This window comes from Ptychodera flava (genome assembly GCF_041260155.1).
Source record: "Ptychodera flava strain L36383 chromosome 23 unlocalized genomic scaffold, AS_Pfla_20210202 Scaffold_23__1_contigs__length_28996876_pilon, whole genome shotgun sequence".
NCBI classification, from domain to species: Eukaryota; Metazoa; Hemichordata; class Enteropneusta; family Ptychoderidae; genus Ptychodera; species Ptychodera flava.
The window spans coordinates 6,089,400-6,114,945 of NW_027248277.1; the positions used below are offsets into that span (position 1 = coordinate 6,089,400).

A 25,546-nucleotide genomic window follows, 5' to 3' on the forward strand; every position below is an offset into this window, starting at 1 on the left:
AGCGAGCATATTGTCAAACATCCATCCCTTGATTTCAACGCAAAACTCAATTGAAGTTTTCGGAACTCGATCTGTCTTACAAGTGATATACGATTGCGTGTCGTCGGCATACATCATGTAATCTGACTTGCTTGTAAATGATATCTTTAAAGAGTTAAGATTGAATAAAATAGGTAAGAGAACAGGACCTTAAATTAAGGTACACCACAATCGCGAGATTGTGCCTCAAACACGACTGGCACAATACACACAGACTGCGTTCGCCCTCGCAAACACGATTTAAACCAATCCATCACCGTGCCGTGATACCAAGTCTGTAAATGTTACGCAACCTGTGTAATGAAATATCATGATCAATTGTGTCGAAGACAGCAGATATATCGAGTAAAATCAATCCTTGCGTTTATCAAGGGCACTTTGGATGTTGTTATGGACTCTACAAAGAGTAGTTTCTTATACTATAGCCCGTTCGATCATCCTAATTGACATTTTGCAAACAAATTAAGATGGCAAAATATGCATTCAATTGACAGAAAACTATGCGTTCAATAAAATTTGTAAGGAAAAGTACATCGCACCCGCTGCATGCGCTGCGTATCACTCTCAGCAAAATCGACGCGGCCAAGGGTAGCGAAAGATATTAGAAAGATATTCGATGTTTTAATTAATAGTTTGGCTGAGATTATATGCTTCGCGAACCGACTTTGTTTCATGTCAAAAGCGGATATGACGCTTTTAAAATTACAGCAAAACCAATACATAACAAGTGTTGAGGCAAACAAGTATCTAGCATACTTTCAAATAGAATTTCGAATAGTGAACATACTTTAACCACCAGTAGTTGACCAGTCCGACGATAACTTAATGAAGTGCAGTTAAAAGAGTTCACTAGAGAATTATCTAATTTGTGATCTCCACTATAAGGTTTTCCTACCTACTTAGGCCCTAAAGAAACGGTCAAAAGTCATGACTTAAAGCATAGACAATACTGTCTACTGTCTATGCTTAAAGGCTAATCGCCCAACCATGTCGCTGTGGCAACCAGGCTACTTATCAGTGATGTTGGTTTCTCGATTGGGCTGCGTGAGAATGCACGACACTGCGCATGCGCTCGTCTGATTTCCCTCGCGAATTCAAAAAAGTTGGTTCGCTGTGATCAGATCGCTTTGGTGAACCATGGTCCGTTTCGTGAACGCACTGGTTATTATCTTACCAGTAATTGCCCAGTGTTCGTATTTGTCTCAAAGAGAAGAACTGTTGGCTGAGGACGCGTCGTTCGCCACTGGAAGCCAGATACAACTGGAGGGTAAAGAATGGGCGGTGAACGATGTCTTGATGAGTTTCAAGGGTAAGGAAATCGAGAAGGGAGTCAACACCAGCGTCTATCCGCCCAACATGCATTTCTTTCAGGCAAAGCCACTAATCGAACAAAGTGAGGTATTCAAAATCATTAAACTGATGCCAAAAGGTGAGTTATGTTACAGATTTGATCTACGCAATAACTATCCATTGAATCCGTGACATTTTGAGGTCAACAATCGTACACGATTCAAAGACATTGTCTAACGTCATGACATTTCATATCTTTTAAACGAAGATTACGACCAGTCTAGCTCTTTCTATCACTTCATGGTCACAGCTTTTACAATTAGCTGTCATTTTTCGCCATTTTAGGTCATTTAAGGGTCATTTCAAGAATACTGACCTATTTACGTTTGTTGTTTAAAGATTTTCAAGCGAACTTCCATGCAACGTTTGTCTGGATGTCAATCTGGTGCACAATATGCAAAATGACATAATTAAATGGTCGAAGTTTGGCTATAATCTCACCCAATATATGTTGCATTCACATTAAATTATTTTTCGAATTTGTGACATTGTTACTCATGTGCTCGAAGTCGCCCCTTATTAAACAGCGGGCATTTACTGACGGCCGGCTGTGGCGTGTAGTATAGGCGCTGTTCACAGCATGACAGCGTGGCACATAAGAAACCTCGTGCAAAACATTATATCGGAAGCTAATTTCATTCAATGAACATTATCAAGAAGGAAAATAACCACCCAATCTAGATATATTTTATATCAATCAGATAAACGCCCTAATATATAATGTGCCCGTCATGGCATGCGCAGTCAACAAACATATATGGGTCACTGATAGCGGTCAACTGACCACGCGCTCGTAGTATATTTCAGGAATCGATCAATAGACCTTGTTGCTTGCACATACCAGGGAGGGGGGACTTAAATTTTGGCGCGATTATCTGATTTAAACTGAAATATTCACTGACTAAAAACTAATTCCGATATACTGTTTCGCTTGAGATTTCGTTTGTATCATATTGTAATACTTTAAGGTAGGCCTCTGGCACAAGCAAGATTTATTGACTTTGGCTGTCGCAATTAAGCATTTCAACATTGGCAGTGAACAAAGAACACAGACGCTGGATAAAAAGTATTAGCAGTCAAAGTTTTAGCAGAAGTGTATTTTATCTCTCGTTAGAGGGCGGTGAAATGGCTGTTGAGGAATTTTTTTTAATTTTCAGCGGAAGGAACAGTTTATTCTTGAAATTTCGAGAATAGGTTACCTGATTTTTCGAGGGTTTGTCAAAGGACAATATCAAACAATATAAGAAAGTTATGGAGATCTTTTTTAGACAACAAAGGGGGCATCTTTTGCAATGGGAGAATATGAACGGAACGGGACATACTAATTCGGGTTGCAATTTTTTTCGATTATTGGCTAGAGTTGATACAAATTTGCTAATTGACAGGCCAAAAATCCTGTGAAATTTCAATCGTAGGACAAAGTACACCAAACCTTGATGCTTGGCTCCGAAGTTAAAGGAGGATGTCGTCGGAACTGAGCATGTGCAACTTTCATGTTTACAAACAATGAATACCATGCATAGTTGAGATGCATCACGTCAACATAGCTGCAACACTTAAGTTTTACGATGAACATTATGGAAAACATGATGGTTTAACTTCCACCAATCGCCAGTGTGTCTATCATACATTGTTTATATCCGTCACATGGGTCCCCCTACGAACTTTGAGCGCAGCTTTCGCCAGAACGTATCATTGCAAATTGTGCAAATGTGTCTTCACGTCGTCATATTGCAATGTTTATAGTTGCCATGCTTCTATTTGTTCCTTTTTTGTCGCTTTTTTCCTTTTTTCTTTTATTCTTTTCACTCTAGGAGCTAGCTTACATCTTCACGCCGACTCAGTCACTGATATAGACTGGCTGGTAAAGAACGTAACATACCGCCCTCACTGCTATATTTGTAACACCAAAAATGGCGGGATACTGTTGTTCCGTTTCAGCGAAGAAGCACCACCAGACGACGAACAATGTTCTTGGAATTTAGTTGCTTCTGAACGAGCAGCCGCTGCAAATGCAAGTTGTTTGATGAAGAGTAAGGTCTATGTAATTTTATGTTTGAAGAAATAATGCACATCCAGCAACGGTATGCTACGAGATTTGGCCAGTTCATGACATTATGCCCGAGCCATAGCGAGTGCATATATGAAGTGAACTGGTCAAAATCGAGTGGTATACCACCACTGGATGTGGTTTATTGCTATTATATCGTAACAGTATATTGTAATTCTGGTGTTGAACATCAAAAAACGCTATCATGTGCCAACAGCGCTTTATTGCGAATGTACCACAGTTATTTTCACGTGTCAACCAATCTATTTATCTATTTATTTATTTATCTATTTATTTATTTATTACTCATCGAACAGGCGAACCCAATTTCAGGATGAGGAACCAATTACCCACTGCCTAATGGAGCATTGGGGAGTAAAGTGCCTTGCTCAGGGGCACAACACGATGCTTGAGTCTCGAACTCACTATCCTCTGACAGCGAGTCTGTTACTCTAGACCTACCGGGTCTCGAACTCACCATCCTCTGACAGTGAGTCCGGTACCCTAAACACCGCCCCACGGAGCCTCACTAACCGATCAGATCACTGTATTTGTACCGTCAATACTGGTATAATGCCGGGGGAGACAATACTGGTATAATGCCGCAGGAGATAATTTGGCGTCGGGCAAATTGTAACCTGCTCTCGGGCACAATAACCCATGTATTCAACCAATGATATATATTATTATTCCATAAGCTTCAAACTCTACGCCCACAAGTGGTAGGCCAAAAGAATATTGAGAGTCCGAATATCTGTCCACGAGGCACAGTCAACTTAAAGGGAAAAAGAAATAGCAATTTTCTTACTCTTATCAAGAAATTATATTGATAAAACAAATTCATAGTGTTATCTGCATAAGGAATCGTGTACAATAAACCATGATTTCATTCTAACTCTTCTAGTCCGGACTAAAATCCATTTGTCATCAGATATTGGACAATCTCTACGCACAGACTGAGTCGAAAAGCTTTAAACAACAGTTTGAGAGAAGAGCAAGGAAATGCATTTTAAAAAAGCAAAGAATACTGTGAAAACAATCTGTTTATGGTGCTGTAAAGTCGTTAAAAATCAAGAACTTTCGAATTCTTCACTCAACACAACACCTTGTCAAATCTATGTCGACTATCTCAATTAGGTTGTACGCGAAAATGACCATAGTAGTGGATGACCCGCACACAACGTACACCGATCAGAACAACATTTGGACCCATTTTCTTGACTACTTTGCGATCAATAGTGGACTAATGAATTTTGCCGATGTCGAAGCTGATCGCTACTACGAAGGTCTGCGACAGTTCCACGAAGACGGGGTTCAATTTATCGAAGTCCGGTCCAATTTGGCACCGGTAAGTCAAACAGTGCATATGTGTTCTTTCGGTTGTGATATAGAGCCTAGCAACTTGTTGTAGTCTGAGGTGACGGCATTGCAATGGGAATGGACAGTGAGGAACAGAGTAAGAAATTTCTCCAAAAGATATCAATCATACCATCGGCGTATGCTTAAAAATACCATTTTCAAATAATTCAACGTTGATCAAACAGAGAAAACTGATCAGAGAGAGAGAGAGAGAGAGAGAGAGAGAGAGAGAGAGAGAGAGAGAGAGAGAGAGAGAGAGAGAGAGAGTGGGTCAGGCAGACAGACAGACGGACAGAGATGGGGAACAGAACACTCATACGAACTTGAAAAGTGTTCTTGTGCATACTGTCTAGGCCACAAAGGAAATAAAAAACATCAATTTCAAAGTATTGTTCCGATCGTTAGAGTATAAACTCATGATTAGTCAGACTAAACCTTCCCCATTGTCTATACTCCCGTACAAGTGCTAATTAAGTGACGATTTCTGCATTTTCATTACACTGACAAAGCTATACGAGCTGAATGGTACAACACAAGATGAAGAATACGTAATTAAAACATTGAAAGCTGCCAACCGAGCTTTTCTGGCAGACTATGCCGACTCCATGGGCTTCAAAGTCATCATCGGTCAACCGAGGTAGGCATCCAGAATCGAAATATGTATGCAGTATATTACATACAGAAACACATAATACTAATTTAGCTATACACGCACTTTACATACATACATGCATGCATGCATGCATGCAGACAGACAGACAGACAGACAGACAGACAGGCATGCATGCATGCATGCATGCATGCATGCATGCATACATGCATACATACATACATACATACATACATACATACATACATACATACATACATACATACACTTATTGATAGCTTGTTGGCAAATCATCAACCACATGAAGCTACCTAAATAGTGTGTATTGTAACCTAACTCAATGACATCTCATATTAAAATCTAGAGCTCTTACCAAACCGGCAATGGAAAGCAGAGTACGGCTGTCCATGGACCTCAAAAGAAAGTACTCAAATTTCGTCAGCGGCTTCGACGTAGCTGGACATGAAAACAAACCGTATCCCCTGGTTCACTTCTGGGAAGAGCTTCAAATACCGTCGCAGGAGGGCTTCGACTTACCATACTACCTACATGCCAGCGAAACAAGTAGGTGGACGTACGAGCATTATTAATAAAATCACAGCCAGTTATTGTGAATTAACGAAAATGTTGTTGCCAAAAGAAAGTATTCAACTTATAGGAGGATGTTGCAACATAACATTTAGAGAGCCATAGGGAGAGGGTCGGCACCACGACAACCGAAAAATGGTCGTATGGGGCGCCAATTGATAAACGAAAAAAACATCTTTCTACCTCTTGTAATTTTTTTTTGAATTCTTGTAACATATGAAAATCTTATCAACTGATACAGAAATTACGAAATCAACGAAAAATTCAATGTAAAAAAGAAAATTTCACAACTGTTTTGACTAAAACTTTTCAAAGCCCCGTTGGTACCCCTCGTCTGTACCTGTCGTCTGAAACGGTATTACTTTGTGAGGAAGCGCTAATAGACATGTTCTAAGTAATCTTCGCTTTTCAAAATTTCGTATTTGACAAGAGAGAAATAAAAAATTACCCAAATGAAGACAGAGAAACATTAACAGAAAGGCGTGTTTTCTAACTGACACAATGAACATAAAATATGAGAAAAAACATCAGAGTCTTACACGGTATGAACTTCCCTTATATCCTACAGACTGGCAGGGCACATTTGCGGATGAAAATCTTTTCGACGCACTACTTCTGAACGCCGTACGAATTGGACATGCCTATGCAGCTGTAAAGCATCCAGTTGTGTTAAAGCAAATTAGAGATCGCGATATTCCCATTGAGATAAGCCCGATATCTGGTCAGGTTTGTATTGATGTAAACAAGTATTTCTTTACATACATACATACATACATACATACATACATACATACATACATACATACATACATACATACATACATACATACATACATACATACATACATAAATACATACATACGAATTAATAAAAAGGAAACATGCAGCTGTGTAAGATTTCTAGTCGCTTGATTATATCCAGCGACTCATTTCTTAATTCATGTCAATCATCGACAAAACAATGCCGTTTATTAATGGAATTATATTTCATACACGGTATATTTAAATTATCAAAAGGTGCTAATGCATTTTCCTGACCTCCGCAACCATCCTGGGTCGTACCTACTATCACATGGTTATCCCGTGGTAGTGACGTCAGACAACAGGGCATGCTGGGGAGCGAGTCCCGCATCACATGACTACTACGAGATGTTCATGGGTATCGCCAGTGCTAAAGCCGATCTACGCTTATTGAAACAGCTGACAAGGGATTCGATCAAGTAAGTTGCTGTGTTGACGTAATATGTTCGTCACTGTACACGATTAGTGACGTTTAGGGACGCTTGATTGATAGATGGAATGGTAGAGACACAGATAAAAAACAATAAACAAAAGAATGTTGCTCCTTCGAAAACAGAATAGAATGCTTCCTATTTCATGTTTTTATTTAATTATTTACTCGATTTCGTGTCTTCATAATTTACCTATTTATCCATTTTACATATTTTCCGTGTGCCTATTTCTGTGTCCATGCATCTAACTATTTATCTCAATTAAAGTTAAATTAATTGCATCTATTTTTCTGTTTATCTATTCACCTGTCTATTTCTCGAATGACCTATGGAATCGATTGTCCATCTTTCTACATATCTATCTACCTACTATCTATCTATCTATCTATCTATCTATCTATCTATCTATCTATCTATCTTCTATCTATTTATCTATCTATCTATCTATCTATCTATCTATCTATCTATCTATCTATCTATCTATCTATCTATCTATCTATCTATCGATTGATCAATGATCGATCGATCTACTTTCTCTATTCAGATACAGTAGTCTGAGTGATGTCCAAAAAGTAAAATGTACCGATATTTGGACTTCAAAATGGAACGATTTTCTGGATCAAGTCTTGGAGATGTACAATGTAACGAACTGGGAAGATTACATACCACCTGAATCGACACAAACAACACGTACGCCCGTTTTTGGAGATGGTGCTTCGTCAATTTTACAGAGCTTCATATTTGTGGTTCTCATGTCCGTTTTTCTGTGTTTGCGACACTAGTTAGCGCCTAGGGTAACACGCACCGCTTAAGTGAGACATAAAACTTTCTGCCATACTCTAACCAAGTCAAGAATAGACATCAGGAACCGACAAACTCAAAATGGCGGCCATCCCTGCGTTAACTCTGCGGCCCGGGCGAAATATAAATCTTTGGAGTTTTGTAAAGACAAGACAGTAAATTATTTTTGATCAAAGATCTTTAAAATGAGTGAAAAAATTTGTCGATCAGAAAAGAACTGTAAAATTTTGAAAGTCTAAATATCTGTTTCCGAAGCGCATTCTGCCCCTAATTTTCTCAATCATTACACTGGTAGTGGTTCAGTTATTTGCGTGACACCGACTCCATTTTATTTAGGTTGTTGGTTTATCGAAAGAATTGGACAGGGTAGACCAAATAACAGGAAAACGATACATGCACTACGAAAAAAGCAGTTTTGTGAGATTGTTTTTGTTCCCAGATTGACACAGATTTTTGATAAATTTTCGTGATCGAGATCTTTGTGAAGGCTATGAAATACATTTTAATGTCGCAGAATTCAAGCTTCGAAATTTACTTGTACTTTCAGTGGTTCATAATATCCAAAAGAAAAGCATTTTACTGCTTGAGTGTATCTTTCTCTTTTATATATACGATATCAAATTGTCCGGTGAATATGCTTGGCTGTTTAATAAAAAATTCCCCATCAAACTTGTGTTTGCTAAATATCAAAATTACAGGGACTAAAGCGACGCAGCGAAAATTGTCAATCCACGCTGATGTGTCACATCGACTGTTTTACTCAATGAATTATGAAGCTGAAAGGTCCCGTTTGCCTTCTTATCTAATGATATCAAATCAGTAATCTATATAGTCGTGTCAGAAATGCTTCTACTGGACTTTTTAAGCATATATCGATACCCTGTTTGTCTTTTCTGTAGTTTTTGTAAAGTTAGACGAATTTTGTGAACTGTCTTCAGAATGCAATTAACTTTACCACTTTCCAGCTAGTCATGATGATTTAGACTCTGGGTATTTTCTTAATTTTTTTATCGCCACCTCCGATGACCTAATTATAGTTTATCCCAAAATAAAAAGATAACTCTTAGATATGTAACGTGGAGTTACAGTATGATAGAGGGTGACTTCTAAAGATATTAGAAAAAAAATACACGTCTAGTTGATTTTTATTAATACATTTGGAATCAAATATGTCACCAATATGTCGAATAAGGGGTTGTCGACCTTAAAAACTGACGCACGGCGAGAAGTCCAATGTTTACACTTTTTGTGTGTCACAATACATCAGTTCACTTCTTCTCAATGTCAATGGCTTGATTGAGTTCATGAATGATACCACCTTATGACCACCCACTTCATAATATTTTCTGATTGTAAGAAATTTCTGAAGATTGCATGATTAGAATAAACTAACTTGTAAACTTGAAAACTTATAAAACCAATTTTGTGACTCTTGTAATAAACAGTGTGGAGGCCAAGGAAACCCTTTTTCAGATTTGTTCGAAACATGATACACGTACGAATTTTTATGATGTGTATATCATATTTTTGTCAAAAAGCTTGTATCTGAACAACTATTATCGCAATTGATGTTTTCTTTTGCAAGATAGTGTCTAGGAGTAGCCTAATTCAGATGTTGTTCAAAATTCGTTCAAATTTCACCGTTTGTATTTTCAACGGTATTTGTGCGATTTCATGAAAACGTCCCTCTCAGAAACTGCTGATTGTTTCGATTCCCTGAGATGACCTAGGTTCGGTCAGGTTTTTACCGCAAACATTTTTGGGCTTTGGTAGAAAACTGTATTCTTCGTTATGTACCTACAGAGATTAGTCTTATTTTTTTCTGATGAAATTTGTCCCGCCATTTCTATCTAATGCATTTGCTAGAAAAAAACCCTACTGAAATGAAGTAATGAAATGTTTTCAAATATTCTAAAACATCCCGAGAATGTTACACTAATTTCACGAAAAAAGAAAAAAAATAGAATGATGGAACAAATTTGACGAATCCCGATTATATCGAAACCTAGAAGAGATAGGAGAGATAGTATCAAAATACAGTTACAGCGGTGCAATTGCTGGATAGATTAATTAGATAGGGGTCTAATCCCAGAAAAAGGCAAAAATCTGCATTCCGAACACCGCTTTTGTAGCACCTCTTGAAATACAGACTTTACCTTCTCAATGGTTTAGGGTACCTAGTAGGTATTCTAATCCTTTCGAGGGCGACGATTTCCGAAAATGTACCCATTCTTCTTGTTTTTATACGGCGTGGTGGTAGAGAACAAAAAACCTCCCTTTTCTTTGATTTTGGAACACGCAAGGATACCAATTTTCAATCCTTTCCCTTGGAGTGTCGCCATGCACCGCCGGGTACCAGTGTAATGGCCAGCGGATTTTCTGAGTTTATTTGTGTAAACGAGAGCAACGTACTTCCCCAGACTCAAATGTAAGCTACGTCAGGAAAACATCAAGCTACGTCACTACACTCTCCAACAGCGAGTCTTGGAACGGATACTGAGAACAAAAGCATGCTACCTATACATCGTTCGAACCGTAGAATCAACAATAGTTCCATAACAGTAACAGTAAAAAGGCATGTTTTCGCATATGACAGTGAGTTCGAATGCGAAGAAGAGATATTACCCCATATACTGACCGTATTCAACACTGCAATGATGTATCCCAGCTGGTGCGGAACGATATGACTCATCACTCACTTCGGGGAATCCCCTACCAGCATATCTTTCCCACGTTATTTCCGTCGAGCTATCTATACGCGCTCACATTGTTACAGAACATATATAAACCAACAAAATTCAGAGACTTACCTCACAGAACATAATAGTGATGTAGATTGTATGAAGACTGGTGTATTATGAGCGTATTAATACAGGAAAGCTTGAGCTCGAAGGAGCTGTGATCTGGAAGTTCAAATCATAAGCAAGATAAGGAGCCTTTCTTTCAGTTGATCTGTTAAATGGCTACTCTTTCTCACCGTCAGTTTCTCTCAGAATTTCATGAAGATTTCTTGCGTTGTACTGTCTGTCTGGAACGCTTCAAGTCATCTAAGATTCTGCCATGTCTACATACATTCTGTGAACAGTGTTTGGTCGCACTGGTGAAGAATACACAAACGTTTAACTGCCCTGAGTGCCAAAAGCAATGTCAACTTCCCGCAGGAGGAGTGCCAGCACTCAAATGCAATAGATTTATGACGAAATTGTTGGAGGTAATGCCTCAACGACTGGATGTAGCTGAGATCGTGTGTGGAGGCTGCAAGGAAAACTCCAGCACCCACAAATGTCTTGATTGCAAACTTGGTCTTTGTGTCGTATGTGCCAAGGCTCACAGAAACCTTCCACCAACAAGGACTCACAGACTTATGACCATTGAAGAGTATGAAATGACTCAGAAATCCAGTCCAGAAAAAGTACAAGAAGTGGAATATTGCAGTATTCACATCAATAACAAAATCGATCTTTTCTGTGAAACATGTCAGTTGCCTGTCTGTACAAACTGTACAATAGACACGCATAGAAAACCAGTACATGTCCATAGAGACTTGAAAGATGCAGCAGATGAGTATCTTACAGAATTGAAAGTCATAGTTGACAAACTGAAAGTGAAAGAACAGGAAGCTGAAAAGAAGAAATTCCTGGCCAAACAGAGACACAGCGTTCTTAGAGAGCTGTGCAGCAGAGAGGAAAGGAAGGTGAGATTGAAAGCAGAAGAAATCACGAAAATAAAGAGAGAAGAGCAGAGACTGATAGATGAACTGAAAAACAATTACAAACTGGTTATAAGAGCAGCTGCTGATATTAACGACCTGGAATTAAAATACGGTAACATTAAAGGGGCATGCGATTATATAGAGAGCCTGCTGTGTTACAGAACTGCTGCTCAACTTCTATCAACGAGGCATGATGCCCTCAGTGGCATCATTGAGCTAGTCGCCATGGAAATTCAACCAAGAGGTCAAGGCAATGGATTATTATTCAAGCCAAACACAGAGCTCTGTGAGCGAGATACTTTCGGATTACCAAAATCATACTGTAAATTTGACATCTCAAAGTGTGCGACGGAAAGCCGTGTAAAACAAATTTTGAATGGTAACTCAACACATCTGCCACTCACAGCCAGAGATTCAAAATCAACTCAGAGCACTCCAAAGCAGACAGTGAAAGCTACGGTAAGAACTAGGACGCGTCACCAGACGACATAATAGTATCAGATTGTGAAGGTGACGGAAATATGAGAACAAATTTTGTCACAAAAATCCACAAGCGTGAAAGTAACTTCTTTAAATAGCACTGTATTTGTGTCAATGTTTGGTTTTAGTTGGCTAGGTCAGGATTTACCCAGAAGACCTCAAAAGATTTAGGTCATTTGAGTCAAAGGTCATGGATAATTCGTTTTGACCTGGTGTGTGGCAGCAGCAAGACGCCCTAGCCATTCAATATGTGTTAAATGCACACTGTCAGTATTTGGATTGGTTGCATTGTGAGTTAGGGATTGGGCAAAATTGTAAATTACTGTGATTGAAAAGCGATATTACGAGACGATTGCAATGTTACTGTAGTTTTGGGGTAGCTTGTTTATCTATTGAAACCTCTATGTGAAATACCAGATAACATTGCAGACAGTTTTTATGTGATTATGTAAACAAAGTCATTAATTTTATACCTTGAAATACGATACTTGAAATATGGCAATTTGTACATATTATGCATGATCTTGAGTGTGTCTGCTCTTTATCGCTCATTTATCAACGGTTAAGTATGTAATGAGAGAAAGATAATGTTCTAATGCAGTATACAAACATTTCTCGGTTTTGCCCCTTCATGAACAAATTGTGCCACATAAATGTTCCTGCACTAGCAGCATATGCCATAAGTAATGTAATTTTTACAGTGTTGCTATAGTGAATCGTTGCTGTAAATAATTGCCCTCGCGCTTTTGATAACAGAAATGAAGATAAAAGAAAGTATAGGTTAAAAGTGTAAGCATGGTGCAATGAAAGAATTGCCTTTAAGGCTTTATGCTGGTTGACACTGACTCTCATTATACTCATTACTGTAATTTTAGATGTTTTGCTGTAATGAATTTAGCAAGGTTTGATATGTGTCGCAGATGCATTTTGCATTTTTGATAATTAGCAGTAAGTACTGTTTTATAACATTAATCTTATGGTTAAGTCTATTATTTTTTTCACAAATGTTGAATTCTGGCTCCAAACAGAATTTTGTAACATGACATCTTAAATTCAATAATAGCACTAGATTTTGGAGTAAAAACTGACACCTTTTTTCCGTCGTTATCCTACACAACACTGATGTAGCTATACAAAATTGAAAGGAAATGTTTGTTTTCAAACTTTACCTGTACTAACTAATCTTTCTTTTTTTCTGATTTTTAAGGATGCTTTGCAACATCTCAGCAAACAAGGTTTTACAACCAAAACGGAACTAACGACTGGAATGTTGACGTTAATCCGGCTTGAATCCACTTCTGAAGATACTAATGGGTTCAACTTTGCAGCTGCATCCCAAGATGCAAAGCACAGTCCGAAAGACTCTGGAAACAGTACTTTGTACGACAGCGATACAGCAGGGGCGGAAATCGAGAAAGTGTCTCCGTCTGACAACAAATCACAATCGCCAACAGCAAATGTAGATCACAGGAAATCTCAAGGGTCGGCAAGCTGCAACAATTTTCTCAGTGTGTCGAGGACAGGTAATTGTGCATCTACCGAAACAAATTCCAGTGTATTTATTCAGTGTACCACACCGGCAGCGACACCATCAACAACTAAAACGGCAGAAACACTGAGTGGAGGACCCATTCCTGCAACGATGTTTGGAATGCCTGGTACATCTGTCTTTGGTTCCACAAGCACATTTGGAAATCTTAATAGCAGGACCTCTTTGGATTCTATGTCAACAGCGCCACCAGTATCCGCATCGTGTACAGCATTTGGAAGTGTTACACCAGCATTTGGAAGTGACCTCGCTGTAACTATTACTCCTAAGTCCTTCAAGGCATCAGGGTCAGTGAGTGGGAGAAAAATTATGAAACCTGCAAGAAGATTGAAAACCCGATAGTTGTTATCTCAGTAAAGACTATTTTAACAGTGAAATAAGCGAACTCCTTGAAGCATTAATGAACGTTTAAGTCTTTAGTTCGGTAAAAACCTTAATTTGTTAGTTGGAACTCTGTCACTGTTTTATACTAGACTTAGAAACATATGAAGAAAGAGACTTGCTGTATTATATTTTTGCATTCTACATTTCGTTATTTTTAAACCTAAGTCGCCATGTCAAATTTACACTATCTTATTCGATTAATATAAGCCAGCCCCAGAACATCTTTTCGCATCATGTAACATAAATAAAATTCAAACGAATCTAAAACGTGGATTTTCACGTCCACAATAAAATAGAATGTTGTATGACAAGGTCAGTAAATGATTTACCAGGTCAAAGAAACAGATATAAAAGGGGAATAACAATAGGGTCATGGTGAACCACTGCTTCTTTGTGGTACCAGGTGTTGAGCATGGGTAAGCGAGCCCTGCTAGCATCCTACCCTCGTCAAGATTGACCAAGATTGAACCAAAGTGACACATTATTATTCAGAATAGGTAAGCATACCCTGCTGGCATGCTACACTCTTCCAGCTTGACAAATTGACAAAGACTGAACCAAAGTGACACATTGAGTGTAATCCAGCAAAGTCATGGAATTATTCTTGTAAGTTAAAGCCTAGAATGCCGTCACTCATCATTTGAGAACTATTTTATGCCTGGATGTCATGGAATCCTTACCTCACCAGTTTTTGTGGTAATAAGATGTGTCTTACTCTAAAATCTCCATATCAATCACACGCATCTTCCGTAGCAAGTTGTGAAATGTATATATATCATTAGCTAGAGCTGATAGAATATAACTAGACAATAGGCAAAGTTTATGATTTCAAAATGACAATAGTCAATTTTTGATACAGCTTATTATACATTGCAATATAGTATCTCATTTAAAAATATATATTAAGGTATTATGCTTAGCCCATACTGTTTGTTGTTTATTATCGAAGTTATCTGGATAAATGTTGTGGAGTTAATCGGATATATTTAGACTTTAACAACGATACCATTCAGATTATTAGTACAGTACTGTTACTGTTTGGTGTATGTTTAAATTTCTTTCATTGCGTAATGAATCACTCTTTTATTGCCGACCATTGACACCTTTGGAAAACATGGACTATCTTTCTACTGACTCACAGATAAAGGCTTGACACCTTTGGAAAACAGGGACTATTTTTCTACTGACTCAGAGATAAAGGCTTGACACCTTTGGAAAACAGGGACTATCTTTCTATTGACTAACAGATAAAGGCTTGACACCTTTGGTAAAACAGGGACTATCTTTATACTGACTCACAGATAAAGGCTTGACACATTTGGAAAACAGGGACTATCTTTCTACTGACTCACAGATAAAGGCTTGACACCTTTGGAAAACAGGGACTATCTTTCTACTGACTCATAGATAAAGGCTTGACACCTTTGAAAAACAGGGACTATCTTTCTACTGACTCATAGATAAAGGCTTGACACCTTTGGAAAACAGGGACTATCTACTGACTCACAGATAAAGGCTTGACACCTTTGGAAAACAGGGACTATCTTTCCACTGACTAACAGATAAAGGCTTGACACCTTTGGTAAACAGGGACTATCTTTCCACTGACTAACAGATAAAGGCTTGACACCTTTGGTAAACAGGGACTATCTTTCTACTGACTTACAGACAAAGGCTTGACACCTTTGGTAAACAGGGACTATCTTTCTACTGACTCACAGACAAAGGCTTGACACCTTTGGAAAACAGGGACTATCTTTCTACTGACTCACAGACAAAGGCTTGACACCTTTGGAAAACAGGGACTATCTTTCACTGACTAACAGACAAAGGCTTGACACCTTTGGTAAACAGGGACTATCTTTCTACTGACTCACAGACAAAGGCTTGACACCTTTGGAAAACAGGGACTATCATTCTACTGACTCACAGATAAAGGCTTGACACCTTTGGAAAACAGGGACTATCTTTCTTCTGACTCTCAGATAAAGGCTTGACACCTTTGGAAAACAGGGACTATCTTTCTACTGACTCACAGATAAAGGCTTGACACCTTTGGAAAACTGGGACTATCTTTCTACGGACTCACAGATAAAGGCTTGACACCTTTGGAAAACAGGGACTATCTTTCTACTGTCTCACAGATAAAGGCTTGACACCTTGGAAAGCAGGGACTATCTTTCTACCGACTCACAGATAAAGGCTTGACACCTTTGGAAAACAGGGACTATCATTCTACCGACTCACAGATAAAGGCTTGACACCTTTGGAAAACAGGGACTAGCTTTCTACTGACTCACAGATAAAGGCTTGACACCTTTGGAAAACAGGGACTATCTTTCTACGGACTCACAGATAAAGGCTTGACACCTTTGGAAAACTGGGACTATCTTTCTACGGACTCACAGATAAAGGCTTGACACCTGATGCCTGGGAGTCATAGAATCCTTACCTCACCGGTTTTTGTGGTAATAAGATTGCGTCTTACTCTAACATCTTCATATCAGTCACACGCATCTTCCGTACCAAGTTGTGAAATGTATATATCATTAGCTAGAGCTGATAGAATATAACTAGACAATAGGCAAAGTTATGATTTCAAAATGACCATAGTCAATTTTTCATACAGCTTATTATACACATTATAGTATCTCATTTAAAAATATATATTAAGGTATTATGCTTAGCCCATGCTGTTTGTTGCTTAATATCGAGGTTATCTGGATAAATGTTGTGGAGTTTATCGGAAATATTTTGACATTAACAACGATACCATTCAGATTATTAGTACAGTACTGTTAGTGTTCGGTGTGGCTTTAAGTCTGTTTCATTGCGTAATGAATCACTCTTTTACTGCCGACCATAACACCTTTGAAAAACAGGGACTATCTTTCTACTGACTCACAGATAAAGGCTTGACACCTTTGGAAAACAGGGACTATCTTTCTACTGACTCACAGATAAAGGCTTGACACCTTTGGAAAACAGGGACTATCTTTCTATTGACTAACAGATAAAGGCTTGACACCTTTGGTAAACAGGGACTATCTTTATACTGACTCACAGATAAAGGCTGACACATTTGGAAAACAGGGACTACTTTCTACTGACTCACAGATAAAGGCTTGACACATTTGGAAAACAGGGACTATCTTTCTACTGACTCTCAGATAAAGGCTTGACACCTTGGAAAACAGGGACTATCTTTCTACTGACTCTCAGATAAAGGCTTGACACCTTTGGAAAACAGGGACTATCTTTCCACTGACTCATAGATAAAGGCTTGACACCTTTGAAAAACAGGGACTATCTTTCTACTGACTCATAGATAAAGGCTTGACACCTTTGGAAAAAGGGACTATCTACTGACTCACAGATAAAGGCTTGACACCTTTGGAAAACAGGGACTATCTTTCCACTGACTAACAGATAAAGGCTTGACACCTTTGGTAAACAGGGACTATCTTTCTACTGACTCACAGACAAAGGCTTGACACCTTTGGAAAACAGGGACTATCTTTCTACTGACTCACAGACAAAGGCTTGACACCTTTGGAAAACAGGGACTATCTTTCTACTGACTCACAGACAAAGGCTTGACACCTTTGGAAAACAGGGACTATCTTTCCACTGACTAACATACAAAGGCTTGACACCTTTGGTAAACAGGGACTATCTTTCTACTGACTCACAGACAAAGGCTTGACACCTTTGGAAAACAGGGACTATCATTCTACTGACTCACAGATAAAGGCTTGACACCTTTGGAAAACAGGGACTATCTTTCTACTGACTCTCAGATAAAGGCTTGACACCTTTGGAAAACAGGGACTATCTTTCTACTGACTCACAGATAAAGGCTTGACACCTTTGGAAAACTGGGACTATCTTTCTACGGACTCACAGATAAAGGCTTGACACCTTTGGAAAACAGGGACTATCTTTCTACTGTCTCACAGATAAAGGCTTGACACCTTTGGAAAGCAGGGACTATCTTTCTACCGACTCACAGATAAAGGCTTGACACCTTTGGAAAACAGGGACTATCTTTCTACCGACTCACAGACAAAGGCTTGACACCTTTGGAAAACAGGGACTATCATTCTACCGACTCACAGATAAAGGCTTGACACCTTTGGAAAACAGGGACTAGCTTTCTACTGACTCACAGATAAAGGCTTGACACCTTTGGAAAACAGGGACTATCTTTCTTCTGACTCTCAGATAAAGGCTTGACACCTTTGGAAAACAGGGACTATCTTTCCACTGACTCATAGATAAAGGCTTGACACCTTTGGAAAGCAGGGACTATCTTTCTACTGACTCACAGATAAAGGCTTGACACCTTTGGAAATCAGGGACTATCTTTCTACTGACTCACAGATAAAGGCTTGACACCTTTGGAAAACAGGGACTATCTTTCCACTGACTCACAGATAAAGGCTTGACACCTTTGGAAAACAGGGACTATCTTTCTACTGACTCACAGATAAAGGCTTGACACCTTTGGAAAACAGGGACTAGCTTTCTACTGACTCACAGATAAAGGCTTGACACCTTTGGAAAACAGGGACTATCTAAAGTTCCACTGACTCAGATAAAGGCGACCATTGACACCTTTGGAAAACATGGACTATCTTTCTACTGACTCACAGATAAAGGCTTGACACCTTTGGAAAACAGGGACTATTTTTCTACTGACTCAGAGATAAAGGCTGATGGCTTCACATTTTTGCTACTGAGTGATCAACTTTTCATTCAGCCGAATTGTTAGAAGTACTCAAAGTCGCAGGACCTGAGACTCTTGATAATTTTCTTCGTGGACTGGAAACGGGCCCGATATTTTGGAAGGGCTACGGAACCATTAGAAATGTTGATAAAATTAAAATTCAAGTGCAAATATCGTCTTCTGTATGCTCCTTTGTTTATAGACTTCATGTTTTTTCCCAATTAAGCGCCATAATACATTCACAACAATGCTTCAGGTAATAATTTATTTCCCTTGAATATCCTTTAGAAATGGTAACTGAGATTTACAATTATTGAAACACATTCTGTTTGTGTCAATTTTACAAAGGAACTATTTCTCAGAGTGTCTCCAGGGAAATTCGCTAGCCACATCACAGGAACGCTACACGTGCTCAAGTTTTCAAGTCTAACAAAATCATAGGTATATATCATTTAAAAATCGTACGATTACGTTAAAGGCCTTCAATTTCCAATGACATCGGATTTTGGGGTCTGAAATTGGAATAAAATTGTGCGAACTAAAATTAAAACAAATAATCAAAATGAGATGAGAATGATTGACATGTACCGTGCCATAGAGGGCGCTCTAAACCTCATAACGTTTGTATCAGCGCATTTAGGTCGATGACGTTATTTTCCGTTTGTTTTTTCTTTTAAAATTTGCGTCACCACGATAGTAACTGAATTTTCCCATTGACTGATAATTTTTTCTCTTTCGAATTCTGCTGATTATTTTAGGCCTCGAATCCAAAGATTTTTTAAATGTTGGGCAAATGCCGCCGGTTAAGTAATTTAAACACACAGTGTATCTCTGCAATATTTCATCAGCTGTAAATGAGAAAGGGTGACTAGTATCCCATTCAACGAAAAAAGAGGCCATCTGGAAATTCAAGGAGTGACAATCAAAGTGCTTATGAATTTGCATGAATTTACATTTTCTTCACTTGACAAGCTCATTATGACGTCATGGACGTTTAACAGTTGGCAATATACACTGACTGATTGCATACCGACTCGCCCCCGAACTGTCGTCTGCTGTCCCGGCCTCGGAAATGTTAACGTTTATACATAAGAGTGTGCGCACACGCACGTGGAATCTGACAGTTTGCGTATAACCAAAAAAAGGGAGGCCGGCAAATCCTATTACCCTTAAAACGCCGACAAAAGGAAAACTCATGTATGTGATACTACATAAGAGTGTGCGCACACGCACTTGGAATCTGACAGTTTGCGTATAACCAAAAAAGGGAGGCCGGCAAATCCTATTACCCTTAAAACGCCGACAAAAGGAAAACTCATGTATGTGATATTTGAAATGAGACTCACTGACGATATAACGTAAAATATAGAATTAAATAATTAAAATGTGATAACATGACCCTTGACCTGCCAGCTTGATGACGTTCAGTATGGCTCGAAACAGTACATAAGTGATGAACATTGATTAATCTTTTTGATTCTGTTGAATTTCTTTTGCTGAAAACTTAAAGAAACTTTACAAAAAATACTATTCTTTGGGATTTTCATTCCAAAGGCTTTATTACAGCGTGAAAAAAACAACAAAAACTGTTCAACAGATATTTCTGTCTTTCTGCTCATGACGAAACCAAAGAACGGATAGTATTTTGCCACTTTCAAACCTTCAAAGTTGCTCCCGCACGACGACAACTTGTCAGGAATAGTGTCACTACATTTCAAACATTGCCTTTGTTACAATAACACGATTGGAACTAATTTGGGATAATTGGATCTTCATATTTTTCAAATTTCTCAAAAGTGTTAGTTGCCATATAGCTGACTATAATTACAAATTACTCTTGAAAAAAGTGTGTAACTGAAAGAGAAAAGCAGATTAGCTTACATTTGTGGGTAAAAAAAACAAACTTACTTCACTAAAATTATTCCAAATTAGTTCCAATCGTTTTCAATGTCATTTCAAATTTTACACTTCGTTTGTGCAATGGAATACGACTCACATCATTGGTAAATACGTACACACGGCCAAGAAATGATTTGCGCACGTTTGTGTGTGTGTGTATATATATATATATATATATATATATATATATATATATATATATATATATATAATTATATATATATATATATATATATATATATATATATATATATATATAGTTGCGGAACTTCAGGGTCAGTAACCTGTTACACTGCTCTTGCTCCGCTGACTCAGAAAATGCAACTTTTTCCTGAATCTCAGGTTCGGAAACCCTGTATTTGAGAGCACAATAAGACCTGTCGGCTCCATATCAAGGCGGAACTTTGATCACGTGGGGGAAACTTGTAATATCCCGACACCCCCCGACTTTTACGGACTTCTAGACCTGCTGTCGTGCAGTGAACATCGTGTTCAAAGCTGTGCTGAGCTGAACTTTTGCCTAACCGTTGTTTCCCTTTTATTTCGGTTTAAATCTGTTCCACGATTTGTGCGAACATCTCGTGTTCGCCTCGGTAAGGTATTATTGTCTTGGTTGTTAAACTAGTCGTGCTATTTCAGGTTTTCATAATTGTTCAGTGAGCGGGTTGCTCGAGCACGCCGGTCTGCCTTGTGACTTGTGCTACCAGCCAAATCTCAGTGCGCGTTCCGTCGTGCACACGGTCCATATATCGAACCACGGTTTGTGACGGTCCGGTTCATCGCCATCTAGGTTCACCATTGCCACGTTTACGCTACCATTAACTAGAGGAAACTTTTAGTCCTCTAAAGGTTGGCATTTCGGGCCTGATTTCAGATAATCCGTTACAGTGCTAGCAGCGCTGGGGCGAGACTTTTGGCTGGTACTCAAACACACAGATCGAGTACGGCGTGTTCTATTGTTCGATATTTCTATTGTTGTCATTGAAAAGGAAAGTTGATACAAGTTACGTTAATTTCGCAGGTGTTGTTGGAGGACATTTGCTGTACGTAGGTATCTAGCGAGTGTCTGATTTCGGTATTTTGCCGTACATTTTTTCAGTCATGGAAAGCTTCGTCGACAGCGAAGTTGTCGTGCAGCAAGGCACGGTCCAGAAACGAGTTTGGGAGTCAGGCAAAACTCCGGTTCGATTTGGAGATGCCCGTAGTGAACGTGTTGAGGACTATAGTGATATACCGCCACTGTGGTATATCACTATACTAGTCGATGTGTGGTATACCACACATCGACTCCCGCTATACAGAGTCGGCTTTCGTCGCGTGGTAACAATACATGTACTAGTGTTGGCATGTCAGGTTGCCGTCCCTCTATAGGTACAGACAATAAGACTGCAACATCCTTCGTTGGTTCTACTGTATCTACACCCTTGCTGAAAGGGCCGGGTGTGGCCCGGGTCCAGGTTTAAGCTTTCGGGGAAGTAGTTTATTTGCAAATAGAGGGTCGGATACACTACCATCTGTGACTTTTAAAACAGAGAAAACACCTCCTCCCATGGACGAACTCGCTTTAAAGGCGCCAGTGTATGACATGAAAAACAACTCAGCAAAAGCTGATAGCTATGATGGAACAACGGATTTTGTCAATTACAAATTACACTTCGAAATATGTGCGCGGGTAGGCCTAAATGGTTGGAATTCTGAGCAGAAATTTAACATTCTGAGGTCGGGCTTTAGAGTTTGCAGCACATTGTATTAAAGAAGTGAATGATTACAGTGAGTTATGTGATTTGTTACTGAAACTGTTTTCAACATGTGGTTTAGAGGACGAGTTCCGCCTCCAAGCTAAGACAATTGTCAGAAGGAAGGATCAGTCTCTGAAAGATTTGGCACATGAAATACGGCAAATTATAATTAAAGCATATCCCAGTGCATCAGGCGATTGTCTTGAACGGTTGTGCATTGATCACTTGTTTCAGGCTGTCGGCGATGATTCTCTGCAAAGAAAAATAAATGAAGCGGGGAGGTTGAAAGGTGCGACATTGGACTCCGTTGTGCACGAAGCCCAGTGTGAAGAGAGTTATCAGAATTTCGAAAGGCAAAAACACGTCCGTCTGCGGTCAGGTCAGGTGATGTGTTACATTGCGATGAAGGCAAGGTCAATGATACAGGCTTACAGGGACTGCTATTGCATGTGTTGGATAGATTAGAGCGCGTAGAGACTGCAATTCAATCGAGCAGTAGAAATAATGCAAAATTTCGAGATCCAAATAAGAAAACTGTATGTTGGTGTTGCGGTAAGGAAGGGCATCGTAAGCAGAATTGCCCTCAACGCCAGCAGGAGCAAACTGAAGTGAAAAATAAGCCGTTAAACGACCAAGGATTGCGGGAACCGGCCGTCCCTCAATCCGATTAGAACAGTCAGCAAGAGACCAAGCTGATAATGTAACGACACAAACTAACAAGAAAACTAATTGTAAAACACATAGGAGGAAAAATAAGCGAGGTAAAAATCACACAAAAGCGCAAGAACAAAACACTGACAATAATGCGGAAATCAAAACTACAGAAAATCATGAGGTCACAGGTCAAGGTCATCAGATTACGATTGAGGAAAATTTGTTGAGTCCACGTCCGGGATTGATTCAAATGCTTTTGATTGATGTAACTATACAGAATGTCACCCAAAAATGCTTAATCGACACGGGATGTACAAATACAATAGTTGCTAAGGAATTTTTCTGGAATATTGCAATGAACTTGAATTCTACTGTGAAACCTGTCAGGTACCTGTCTGTGTAAACTGTACTATTGTCAAACACCGCATACCAGAACATGTACACAGAGACTTGAAAGATGCAGCAGATGAGTATCTTACAGAATTGAAAGCCATGGTTGACAAACTGAAAGTGAAAGAACAGGAAGCTGAAAAGAACAAAACCCTGGCTAAGCAGATACACTTTGATCTTACAGAGCGGTACAGCAGAGAAGAAAGGATGGTGAGAATGAAAGCAGAAGAAATCATCAAGAAAACAAAGAGAGAGGAGCAGAGACTGATAGATGAACTCAATCATATCTATACAGAGAAGATTACAAAAGCAGCTACAGACATCGATGACTTGGAACTAAAGCATGCCAATATCAAGACTGCATGCACCTACTTGGAAACACTGATGCACCACGGGAATTCTGCCCACCTGTTCTCAACCAGAGCTAATGCATTACCTCGCATTCAGCAACTTCTTGGCGTGTTTATTAAACCGTGTGTACAAAATGTAGATCTGTTTGAAGCAAATGAAAAGCTCAATGAAATCGGAATGCTTGGATCATTAAGGTCGGATGGAGGCACCTCAACCTGTACAGATGAAAACATTCCAAATCAACAGGTGAAAGGTAACTCTGCAGACCTACTGATCACAACAAGAGATTCATCAGGAAAACAAGTCATCCCAAAACAACAAGTAAAAGCCAAGGTAAGAAAACCATGTGGAGCTTTAGAAGAGCTTTCCGTCTCCGATAATGAAGATGGAACTTACACAGTTACACTATGTCGTCAAGTCGATGATGTACATGAGGTAACCGTCACAATAGGAAACCACCCACCACAAGAAAGTCCTGTCATCAGAGGTTTGGTGAAGACCATTGGAAGCAAGGGAAACGCTGAGGGACAGTTCCAACATCCATTTGGAGTGGCGATAAACAAAGACAAAGACATTGTCACTGCCGACACTGCCAACAACAGATTACAAGTAACCGATAAAGACGGCAAGTTTAAGAAAAGTTTGGTGTTCACACAATTTAATCATCCCTTCAGACCGTGTGACATAGTGATTTCAAGTGACAATACATACTATAGCTTAGATGACAGCAATAATCAAGTAGTTGTCAGTGATGAGAATGGACATGTAATCAGATGCTTTGGACAAAATGAGTTACAAGATCCCCAGGGGATAGCTCTTAACCCTGTGGATGGCAATGTGTACGTGACAGACTATGGTGGGAATTGTGTCAGAGTTACACAAAACATGGCAAATACCTCGAGTCATTTGGGTCAAGGGTAAAGGTCAAGGGGAGTTCAATTTGCCCTGGGGCATTGCAGTGGAAAGTACAGGAATGGTTTATGTAGCAGACTGTAACAACCATCGTATCCAAGTATTCAACGCCGACAAGAAGTACTTGAATTCGTTTGACTGTAAGAGCGGGGGCCGAGGTAAGAAAAAGCCCCGAGGAATATCCATCGACAATAATACACACCTCTATGTTACGGCTCAGCCGAGGTGTCTGCTGAAGTTTGAGAGTAACGGTGATTTTGTTTGCCGCATTGATTGTGACAAGGATGGACTGAAAACCCCCACTGGTATAGCACTGACAGATGATGTGCCTTGCAGAGTGGTCGTGGCCGACAGTTACAATCATCGTGTCAAGGTGTTCGCGCAGTGACATTTTTAAAATACAATTGAACAAATCACATTCAATCTAGATTTTTCATGATTTTAGTATGAATTGTTCCGTCATGTTTATTTGGAGCAGTCAGCTTGTTTCATGTATTTCGTATGACAAATTCGACTGGAGGAGCTCTGCTCCGTAATATGGCTATATATACTCGTGGTTAATAGTTTTTATACATTTTTGTAGAGTATTTTTATAATACTTTCAGTTCTCTTAGATTCTGAAGTTTACTACAACTTAGTAATCATTGTTTTGACACGGTTACTATAGCTAATAACGTACTTGACACTATCATAAGTCTGACAGCTTCACTGCTTTTTA

General features: G+C 39.1%; 3 protein-coding genes across 4 annotated transcripts; all 3 read left to right on the top strand.

The window, feature by feature from the left end:
• The first annotated feature begins 1,149 nt into the window (after positions 1-1,149).
• LOC139124085 (adenosine deaminase 2-like) lies at positions 1,150-8,802 on the top strand. Its single transcript, XM_070690219.1, has 7 exons — positions 1,150-1,468; positions 3,204-4,787; positions 5,308-5,435; positions 5,773-5,972; positions 6,565-6,722; positions 7,014-7,216; positions 7,773-8,802. The coding sequence occupies exons 2-7, from the start codon at positions 4,557-4,559 to the stop codon at positions 8,008-8,010; spliced, it is 1,158 nt and encodes a 385-aa protein (XP_070546320.1). The 5' UTR covers positions 1,150-1,468; positions 3,204-4,556; the 3' UTR covers positions 8,011-8,802.
• Positions 8,803-10,765: 1,963 nt separating this feature from the next.
• Positions 10,766-15,301, top strand: LOC139124086 (E3 ubiquitin-protein ligase TRIM56-like). 2 transcript variants are annotated; one of them, XM_070690221.1, is made up of 3 exons: positions 10,766-12,200; positions 13,429-13,879; positions 13,964-15,147. In XM_070690221.1, the coding sequence occupies exons 1-3, from the start codon at positions 10,989-10,991 to the stop codon at positions 14,110-14,112; spliced, it is 1,812 nt and encodes a 603-aa protein (XP_070546322.1). In that variant the 5' UTR covers positions 10,766-10,988; the 3' UTR covers positions 14,113-15,147. The 2 variants fall into 2 exon arrangements, with proteins under 2 accessions (XP_070546322.1, XP_070546321.1); XM_070690220.1 differs by having other exon boundaries at positions 10,959-12,200; positions 13,429-15,301.
• A 6,582-nt stretch (positions 15,302-21,883) lies between these two features.
• LOC139124354 (E3 ubiquitin-protein ligase TRIM71-like) lies at positions 21,884-24,837 on the top strand. Its single transcript, XM_070690495.1, has 3 exons — positions 21,884-21,964; positions 22,756-22,900; positions 23,609-24,837. Exons 1-3 carry the CDS (start codon positions 21,884-21,886, stop codon positions 24,835-24,837), a joined length of 1,455 nt encoding a protein of 484 aa, XP_070546596.1.
• The last annotated feature ends 709 nt before the right edge of the window (positions 24,838-25,546 follow it).